Source organism: Gadus morhua, chromosome 4, assembly GCF_902167405.1.
Source record: "Gadus morhua chromosome 4, gadMor3.0, whole genome shotgun sequence".
NCBI classification, from domain to species: domain Eukaryota; kingdom Metazoa; phylum Chordata; class Actinopteri; order Gadiformes; family Gadidae; genus Gadus; species Gadus morhua.
The window spans coordinates 35,520,842-35,531,920 of record NC_044051.1 but is presented as its reverse complement, the minus strand read 5'-3'; the positions used below and the strand labels follow the sequence as shown (position 1 = coordinate 35,531,920).

General features: G+C 42.5%; 1 protein-coding gene across 2 annotated transcripts in view; it reads left to right on the top strand.

Moving 5' to 3' along the window:
* LOC115542275 (rho guanine nucleotide exchange factor 7) overlaps window positions 1-3,202 on the top strand; it is a 21,524-nt gene extending 18,322 nt beyond the window's left edge. For both annotated transcript variants that reach the window (XM_030354511.1, XM_030354510.1), the window contains 3 exons: window positions 934-1,030; window positions 1,410-1,464; window positions 2,093-3,202. In XM_030354511.1, coding sequence (XP_030210371.1) covers window positions 934-1,030; window positions 1,410-1,464; window positions 2,093-2,215 — 275 coding nt within the window. In that variant the 3' untranslated portion in view covers window positions 2,216-3,202. The remainder of the gene's footprint in view (window positions 1-933; window positions 1,031-1,409; window positions 1,465-2,092) is intronic.
* Window positions 3,203-11,079: the final 7,877 nt, after the last annotated feature.

Genomic DNA, 11,079 nt, shown 5'->3' with positions numbered 1-11,079 from the left:
ATGTAATCGAAATATGTCCCCTTACATCATATGTTTGAACACAGATATGGTTTAAAGGCCCCTGATTCCCACACGTGAATGTGGAGAAAACAGCTTGTGATGTCACAAAAAGTATTTTTCTTACATAAACATTACGTAACAAATTAACTAAAGAAAATGCACAAAAAAAACCGTCCTAACACTGCGAACCATGTGCCAGGGCACTGACGTGCATCCCTCAGCGTGTTCTTTCTGGGTTTAATGTGAGTCCTTCTGTGTGAAACCTGCAGATACGCTTGAATTCTAGTCTCATCTGATCTTATCTCTTCTGATCCATTTTAAACGTTGCTATTTCGCTCTTCTACCGCCAGGCATAAATATCCCATTCCCCATCGTCAGGCCTTTTTCTAAATCGTGACGAGTGGACCGAGGCTTGATCTTGTGGGAGTGGCCTCTCCCACTTGTGATGTCACAAACGGGTCAATGTCCTTCCAAGTGGCCAAGTTGGGCGTCATACTCTCCTCAGAATGACTCCCCCATATGTGCGTGTCACCTTGCCACGTTGGGTTTATTACATCACTCCATACTAGTATTTATACTATATACAGGGTTTACTACATCAATCCATACTAGTACTTATACTATATACAGGGTTACCCAACGCACTTTACAGCTTAGTCGGCCGCCTAAACAAAACAGGCCTGCCGCCTTAACTACGAAGCCCAAAAAATAAATAAAATAAAAATAATAAAAATCTTTAGTTCAGTTCTTATTCAAGGTGTTATTTTGAAAAACGTCTTATTTATTAATTATATATTTTTAGATAATTAGACATCTCCCCCCCCCCCCGGTCTGACGGCAAACCCCACCACCTTTATCTAACACATTTTCTGAGCCCCTGATATACGATATATTGCATTTCACTGAACTGAAGCGCCGTAAACTTGCCCCCAGACTCCAGCCGCAAGGACGTGCACGTGCTGTTCCCCGAGGAGGAGAAGATCATCGTGGAGGAGATGAAGAGCAACGGCCAGACCGTGGTGGAGGAGAGGTGAGCTAGGGACATCTCACACACTGGGCTCAGGAGTCATGGAGGACTCGGGCTGACGGCGGTGTGTGTGTGCGTGCGTGCGTGTGTGTATTTTCGTCCGTGTGTGTGTTTGTGTGTGCGTTCTGACATAGGTAATTATTGTAAGTCGCTTTGGATAAAAGAGGCTGCTAAATGCCCTAAATGTGATGTAATGGTGTGTGTTTGTGTGTTTGTGCTTGTGTGTGTGTTTGTTTCTTCTGACAAATGTAATGATTGTAAGTCGCTTTGGATAAAATAGGCTGCTAAATGCCCTAAACGTAATGTAATGGTGTGCGTGCGCGTGTGTGCGTTTCAAGAAAACCACTCTTTTACGCTCTGTGTTTATTTCCTGCCCCTGCAGAAGCCTGGTGGATACAGTGTACGGTCTGAGAGATGAAGTCCAGGACCTCAAACAGGTGAGTCCAGTGCTTCTCCTCGCCTACAATGCTGTCCAGTGTCATCGTACAACACAGGTGTCTCTCATTACACTAATTATGGCTCTGCTCCTAGCAGAGCCATAATTAGTGTAATGAGAGACACCTGTGTTGGACTTGCGTGAAAAATTAGGCTCTAGTTAGGGTATTATTGTCTTTTGGCCCACTGCATCATTTACTTTGCCATAACTGTATTAAAAGCGTGTTTTAGTGTGAAAGGGAGTTGATTTAAATTGACTACCGGACGCTGACCCTCGCTGGTCGGTCTCATATAAGGTCACGACCAGCAGTTTGAGAAACATCTGATCTGATATTTATGAGTGAGGGTTGGAGGAAAAGATTGTGGGCAAAGCAGAAAGTGGGCTTGTACACCGTTCACTTCCTTCATTGCTCTTTTTTCCTTCCCTCGTCTCGGTCACGTTCTTTTGCTTTGTAAATCTCTCTCTCGCTATCTCCCTCTCTCACTCTGTCTTTCACTGTCTGCGTAAAACTCTCTCTCTCGCTCTCTTTCGCACTGTCTGTATCTCTGTCTGTATCTCTGTCTCTCTCTCTCACACTCTCTCTCTCTCTCTCTCTCTCTCTCTCTCTCTCTCTCTCTCTCTGTAACCAGGACAACAAGAGGATGCGTCGCACGCTGGAGGAGGAGCAGAGGGCGAGGAAGGAGATGGAGCGGGTGGTGCGGCGCGTGCTGAAGAACCTCAACGACCCGTCCTGGGACGAGACCAACCTCTGAGCAACGAGCGGGCGAGAGAGCCAGAGACATGCAGGCGTGAGGGATTTAGAAACGTAAAGGCCCGAACTCTGACCGTTGCCTCGTTTCCTAATCTAGGACTACTTTGAACTTTTGAATGGTGTTCTACTGACGACTAAAGGATCAAAATGAAGGAAAAAATAGATCAGAAGCCATTACCTGACCAAACAAGCCATACACTACCGACCAAAACGCTGTGATATGCCACATAGGCTCAGGGACGTGATGTCTCGTCCACTTCCTGTTTTGCGAATGATGACACTTTCCTGTCGTCCATTCTTCAGTCCCTTCCCCCTGCACTTAACTACGTTTTTTTTTCTTAATAATTTTTGGATCTTCACATTCCCAATCAGGTTGAAACACCTTTCTTGCGCTGCCCGATTCTATCGTTTCCTTTCATCACCAGAAGTGTTATTCCTTTATATCTATCTACAACATTATACAACGTATGACTGTACCTTTACAGATTGAAGAACTACTGTTAATCAAACAAAAACTCTTTGTTGCCAAAATGAATTGTACTTGAACAAGAATTCCAGGCTCCCTAGCCAGCGCCATTTTAACTCCCTTTAAGTCTCACAAACCCGTCGAAAGTGCGGTTCACCTTGGAGTCCTCCATCTTACACTGGAGGTAAGTGTGTCTTTTTTACACGTTCAATTTACTTAAAGGAGACATATTATGGTGTTTTCCCAACAAGTAAACATAGTATATGAGTTCCAGGAAAAATGTTTTTGATGCTGTTGGCTGGAAATAGCTTTTAGGAAAAAATGTAATATTATATCTAAAATCAACACCAAAAGCTATGTACTCCTCGGATGATATTATGAATCATAAAGACATCTCTGGTACTTCCACAACAAGTAAAGACTCGTAGTGGTGGTTATCTCAGCCATGGTGGAGAAGAATTAGGGGAAAGGAGCTTTGGCCATGACTCTATGAACCACGACATGGAGGAGAAAGGGATTGAACTCCGGCAGCTCAGCTCCCGGAGTTCAATCCCTTTCTCCTCCATGTCTCCATGTCTCCTTGTCTTCTCCCGCGGAGCAAAGAGATTGTACTCCCGGAGCTGAGCTGCCGGGCTGCCTCTGAACTCCCCCCACCGGAGCTGCTCGTCCGCTAGTCCACAAAATCTTAGCTATGCTCTTATTGGATGGTAGTGGGGAAGTGGGAAGTAATATTCAAATGGAGGGGAGGGGGCGCCGAAACTGACTCGCTCGTTTGGTAACTGTAGGCGGGGTACTTTCAGAAATGCATATCTCACTCAAAAAATGTATGCGTGTGGGAGCACCAGAGACCCAAAACAACACCCCAAATCCCAGGAAAAGTGTTGTTTTCATAATATGTCCCCTTTAAGAAATATATCGCATTTTGTTCGGACGTCTAAATCAGGTATGACGTGTCATCATGTGTTTCATGGCTGTTTTTTTTTTTGCATCTTTCTGTGGATGAATTGATACGAATGCCCCTATAACTACGACAACCTTTAGAAAGGTGAAAGATGAAATTCGTGGCTTTTTTCGTGCCTGGCGACACGTGTGGAATGCTAAATGAAAATCAAAACTTAAAATGTCTCACTGCTGCTGTTGTTTTCCATTAGTTTATTTTGCTTCCTGAAAAAAATACAAAGTATAAGCAATACAGGAGTACAAGATATCAATATTTGCGTAATTTCTTTCCATCGTCATTGTAAAAATCGGACTTTTATATTTTAGATTCATGTTTTTCTCTCTTTTTATTAATGTAATTTCTGGAAAGCAATGCTGACTTAAATATATTGGACAGATACTAACATGAGCTATGTGTGGAACATTTAAACAACTAACTCTGTTAACTTATATATTTAAATGAAAGCCATCAATGTAATTGCACTGTGATTTTGACTATACGACAACAAATATTATACAGTGGTAGTAAAGTTTGCAATGATCAATCTTGTGTACGTTTTTTTTAAACTGTGACCCATTCTATGAATAAAAATGGCCAACAGTAATGGGCAAGAAATCACACTCTAATCCTTCTATTCTATAGCGGGGCTATTTGGTTATCTGAATGACCGCTCACACGTGACATCATAGAAGCTGCAATCATCATGTTGGAAAGCGTGTTTGAAAACATAATAAAACATTGGTCATAGGTCCCCTTATATGTTGCGTACTGCAGGCAATTTGAAAAATAACCCGTTTGTGACATCACAAGTAGGATCCTTCCTGTATAAACATCTGTGGACAATACCACTTGGGATTTTACAAATGTAGGGGGTACTCCAAAACAAAACAATAGCTTTTCGTAATAAGATAGCCATTCAATAAGGCTTGGTTGTTAAGTGAGTCAAACTTAACGAATTGCATTGTAGACTTGTTGGAGGCGGGACTCTCTTAAAATGGAAAATCGTACAATTTTGCAGAGTAGCTCACTGAAAAGACTTAAATGTCAACCGCTTTTCACCACAGGGTCCAAAAAAGGTTTCAAATATGTATCGGTTCCACCTTTTGACTTCCACAATATTTCTGCCCAGTGTTGATAGAGAAAGCAGCGTGTTTGTGTCAGTGTGTTCGTATACATACACGTGTGGGTGTGTGTTTTGTGTGTTGTTTGCCAATCAGAACGACCAATAGATACAAAGAGTGTGTGTGTGTGTGTCCTTTATGTGAGCTGCTTAACCACTTCCAAAACGTCCAATACACAATAAAAATAGGTAATTGTTGTCACATTTACTAACTCTCAAATCTCTTAGATATATGTGGATCATCATATTTTGAATACAAAACCCATTTCAACTTTCCTGGCATTTTGAACTGTCACATTTTCCTGCTGCAACCAAAAAGCTATTTGGTTTTCTGTGAAAAAGGGCAGGAAATTCAACAATAAGCTGGATGCCTTTTGTTTGCCTTCCAATACCCACTAAAGGGCTTTTCTCACGCACACATGCTCACACGTTCATAAACGGACACAAGCACGTTCAAACACACATACCCATGTTCAGACACACACACACACGTGTATGTGCGTGTGCTTGCGTGCGTTGTTAACAAAAAGTGCTAAACGATTTCAGATGGTGAAATACCTCCAGAAAGTTCAATAGAAAGACATCTGGTTTATTTTAGACAAGGTTTTGTTGAGGTAATGCTGAAACAACATCAGTAGCTTAGACCTGGATATTTATATGAATACTCATATTCATATTAATTGTAGCCTACTTAAATGTGTGGATTTTTGTTCTATCAACAATACTCTGCAATAAGTGCTCAGTGATTTCTTATTATTACACAAAATAACCTGAAGGAAGGACCTTTGAATATATGTTTTCAATATTACCAGTTAGGCTACTGATAATGGGCATGCAGGCCTGCATACTGGTGAAATACTTTGTAAATCTTCCTTGGGAATCGAACCCTGGTATTTTTTCCTTCCACCAGCACAGAGAGGCATCTTGCAAAGACGTATTTACTTTGTAAATGTGTATTGAGTATTTAAGGAGTACTAAGTAGCAACTAGAAGTTAGTGTTCTCAGCCCGGATGGAGCAAGATGAATAAATACAAAGTGGTGATAATATAAATAATTTAATTCTAAGCAAGCGTTTCAATTTGGCACGATCGAATTCAATTCCGATTAAATAAATTTCAGGGTATTTAGTAATTAATAAAAAAAGAGTAAATAAAATGTTTAGTGACCAATTTGAACACCAGGCGGCAGCACAGACCAACTAACGCAAACGTGGCGGCAACGAGACCCGATCCCACAAAATACCGGCGTGGGTTCATTTCCCACTCTCAGGCCAGCTGAGTTAACGATGATTTTTTCTCCTCTTGACAGGATAGAGTAGGCCTAATGTATTTTTTAAGGGTATGTATATCAGTCGCCCACATGTCTAATAATATACAGGTAACCATACATGAATATAGACCCACATATTTTAAATGTAATCATGGTACTTCACATTTTTTTGCACTGAAATGTATTGACTATTTGTATATTCTACCCATGAACTGTATACATACCGATAGAGGGCGCTGGAGATCTGTAGGATATGCGCGCCATGAATGTAGCGTTCCGGTGAAGCGGAAGCTCTCCCGGGCCGTCTCCTGTTGACTGACCGCGTTCACGTTAGCCCAATTAAACTGACACAAGTGACCAGGTTCACCGCCCCCCCACAATCAGGGTCCGGTCACCTGACCTGCAATCTTTTTTATTTTAATGAAGCCTACCTAACCCTTTAAACCAAAAGCAGGCCTAGAAATTAATTTAGCATGAAAAAAAAACATTAACTTGTTCAAATTCTGTTCTCCAATCCATCATACTATCCTGCTGCACAACTGTACAAAAAGTAAAATAGCAGTGAGAGTCTGGTCCGAGTCGAAGGCATCAGCATTCAAAGGCTCCGGGAAGGCCTATTTCTAGGCTAGGTCTACATTTAAAACGAGAGGTCTTTTTTATCCCAGTATGTTAGTAAGTGGAGTAAAGATGGTCATTACTGGAGGTGGGGAGTCGTGACCCCCTCACTTTTCCCCACCGTCATTAACGTCCTGATTTAACTGCTGCTTTGAGCGTTTTTTTTTAGCTACATTATTTTTTTCTCTGTCGAGAGATCAAGGTTAACAGAACGAGGTGGTAAAAGAATTAAAGTAAAAAGAAAGACGAACAAAAGAGTGAACAGTGTTCGTTACTGGACACGATGGTGGACTTTTTGGGTATGGTTTGAATGTCCTATTGTACCGTGTGTCGTTCAATATAATATATATATATATATATTATATTGTATATATATATTCCTATAGGAATACTTCTCTATGAGTAGTATGCCTCTGTTGTTACAAGTCGATTCATTCAACGACTAAAGCAAGAAAGCATTCATTGATCTGATATTCAGTGAGATTCTTTTTGTGAACTAATAAACAAACCTGTATATATATATATATATACAAAATCATAATTCAAGTCGTGTTAGTTGCTGATCATTTGAGCGTTATGGAGAGAAGAGTTGAGATTGAGAGAGAATGGCAGCTAGATTTGACTGTTCGACAGCTAGAACAAGTCAAGGTTACGTATTAAAACAATTGTCAGGTCGGTAGAACGGCTTATCCTTGGCAGGTGAAGGTTAATTTCGGACCCCGAGCAGGTGCTGCTCAGCGGAGGATGAGAGGTAAAACGAGGACCTACGTCTCGGGTCATCAGCCTGTGTAAGTGAGTGAGTGAGTGAGTATGTGAGTGAGTGACACATCTTGAAGCCCCTGACATGGGAAAGCACTGTGGGACTTTGAGAGTGTCAATCAAAAATATAGACATGGTCAATTTGATGGGATGCCCATCTGGTAGGCGACAGGGGTTTTACTGGCTGTCTGGTTGTTTGACAGTCTGTCCGTCTACTTGCCTTTCTGGCCCTCAGTCTCTCTGTCTGTCCAACTGTCCAACTGTCTACTTTCTTGCCTGCCTGTCAGCCTGTTGGTCTGTCTTTCTCTCCGTCCATCTGTCTCTTCATCTGTCTCTCTATCTGTCTGTCTGTGGTAAAATGAATAGTCCAAGGTTTAGTCAACAACATTTTCTGCCGCACACAGAGATATAATCCTCTGCCGTTTGTATGTGGTTATTCATAACGTCCATAACATAGGCCTATATTAATAATCGCATAATTCTCCTCACCCCTTAAGGCCTATTCACACCCTACGGTAAATAGGGATATGAATCCTTTCGTCCGGTCCCAATCGTCCGTCAGTGGGTCCGTCGCCTCAAGCTAATCCGGAGTGCTCCGGGAGAAACGGAGCAATACCACCGTAAATCGAGGCGGCAGTATAGAGTCAGAAGTCCAACCATTCACGAAAATAAATAGAGAGTAGCCTAATATAATATCTGATATGTATATATCTTGTATTTAACGTTTTATGCTTATATTATACTATATACCTGACCTTTTTATTTTATTGTTCACCTGCTTTTTTAATGAGTTGTAACCGGTCATTTCAAAATGGCGCAACATTTTGAGGAGAGAATCTGCTGGTGAGGGAGAACACACGCCACCGCCGCGTAGGCCTGCACTTTTTGCGCTTTTTTTGCAGATTTCGGATGACACAAAGCAAAATCATCTCATCTACAGACACCATGTTTACGATTCACTTCCCTCTAGAGGATGTATTGCGTATTACCCATAACAACGCTGAAAGCGGACGCAGGTATGAAGGGTAGTCCCGGAGACAATGTTTGGTACAGAATGACGAATTTCGTCCGGATCCGGAGGTATGAATCGGCCTTTAGCCATAAATTGCTAGGCTCATTGTTTCAGTTGAACATTTCGACTGCATATCTTTTCTCCACCAAGTGCATTGAATTCGGTCAGTCCCAAAAGGCCGCCCAGTTTTCAAACCGTCCTGTTTGACGTGCTTTCGCTGCCTCGTAAAAGTACGGGGTTGTAAGATAAGTACAGAGTCGACGACAAAACCAAAGGACAATTTAGGCTGTTGAAGTTGTGTTTGTTTGTTTACAACATTCGGTGGGAGTGTAGTTTGTCCTTATAAATCAAATACAAATTATGACTAAATACGTAGAACTTTGGCCACATCTGTGTTTTTTCTCATCATGACACATCAAGTGCCCTTTTCTGATTAATTAAAGGTGTGTTCGATTAGGGGCTGCAATGACCATTTTAACAGTTATCAGATTGTTGTTAACCCCTGCACTGCCGATGTTTTACACAACAGGATACCTGACTTATTCTATGAGCAAGGATTTCACAGTGCTATGAAAATTGTTTTGCTTAAATCACCCCTGCCTGCTTCACAATGGCTGACTATGTGCATTCACAAACCTGTCCTTAAAACACCCCTAAACATTGGTTCTAGCACTACTGTTGATACGGAGAACCGAGCGAAAAGACTACAACCAGCCCCCATTTCCGTTTCCGTTTCTGGTCCGGTTTCCGTTTCAATGGATTTACAAACTGCCAGATAAAATACGACAGAAACTGTATTTCGCTACGATACTTGTTTAGGAACATCAAGAAACACCACTAATCACTCGATGAGTTTCACATTTCTGTAAACAAACGTTTAGGGGTGTTTTAAGGACAGTTTTGTGAATGCACATAGCCAGCCATTGTGAAGCAGGCAGGGGCGATTCGAAATTAGCCAAATACTCGAGACAGGACCAATATTAAAAATGTCGGTGTTAACCACTCTATTTCATCCTAGACAAACCATAAAGGGGGCTCAATGTTCAAAACACCAGAATTAGCCTTTAACGCAAATACAAATAAACAATTACCATAACGAAACCAAAGCCTGCCCCATACTGTCTTTATGGCCATCATACCATTTAAAATAGTGTCAAAAAAACCTTAACCGATCTCCAGCCTGTGTAGCATGGTCGTCTCACGATGGGTCGCACCTCAACATCATTTCCTAATCCATTAATTGGAGTAGAGGGGTGTGTGGGACGAGGGGGGGGTGGGTTGCAATTCTGTTTGGTGTTTTTTCTTTTTTTGGAGATGCATACTAATCGGATAAAGTGATCCTTTGTGCTTCGCTTGACACGCGCACGCACGCACACACGCACACGTTCGCGCACACACACACACACACACAGACACACACACACACACACACATAAACACACACACACAGAGTGAAACGCACGGACACACACAAGCACACACACACAAATAGTTACAGACACACACACACACACACACACACGCAAACAGTGACACGCACGGACACACACACACACACACCAGCACACAAGCACACACACACAAACACTGACACGCTTACACACACACACACACACACTAGCACACACCGGCACACAATCACACACACACACACACACACACACACACACACGCACACATACACACACACACACACACACACACACACACACACACACACACACACACACACACACACACACACACACACACACACACACACACACCAGTGCACAAGCACACAAACACACACACACCTCTCTGCCCTGAAGAGCGTTATTTGGCCATCACGGCCAGATGGAAACGTGCCAACAGATGTGACAGGGAGAGATCATGTCTGCCTCTTACAGTAGGACCGGCTGGTTGGCTGAGGAGGGAGGGAGGGGGGAGGGAGGGAGGGGGAGAGGGATGGTGTGTAGATGGATGCATGATAATCATATGGATGGATGGATGAATGATTGATGGATAATAGATGGATGAATGATGGATTGATGAATGATGGATGGACGAATGATAGATGGATTGAAGATGGTTGAATACATGATGGGATACATGATCGATGGATGATAGGTGATAGATGAATGCATAGATTAATGGATGGATTGGTAGAATGAGCGAAAGAAAGGGAGAGTGGAGAGAGGCAGAGACATAGAGACACACACACCTTCATCACCTGATCTAGGAGAAAAAGTCCCTGGGAAAAGGAGGAGGAGGAGGAGGAGGAGGAGGAGGAGGAGGTGGAAGACACAATCACTTCAGCTATTTTTTCTTCCTGCTGCCATGTCCTAAATAAGAGAGAGAGAGAGCGAGAAAAGAGAGAGAGAGAGAGAGAGAGAGAGAGAGAGAGAGAGAGAGAGAGAGAGAGAGAGAGAGAGAGAGAGAGAGAGAGAGAGAGAGAGAGAGAGAGAGAGAGAGAGAGAGAGAGAGAGAGAGAGGGAGATAGAGACAGAGAGAGAGAGAGAGAGAGAGGGAGATAGAGACAGAGAGAGAGAGAGAGAGAGAGAGGGAGATAGAGACAGAGAGAGGGACAGATATGGTTGAGTCAGACAGATAGAGAGAGGGATACGGAGAGAGAGAGTTTGGCATTGAGGCAGGCTATTTAATTTAGATAACTATCTGGCAAATGAACCACAAATTCCGCTCGG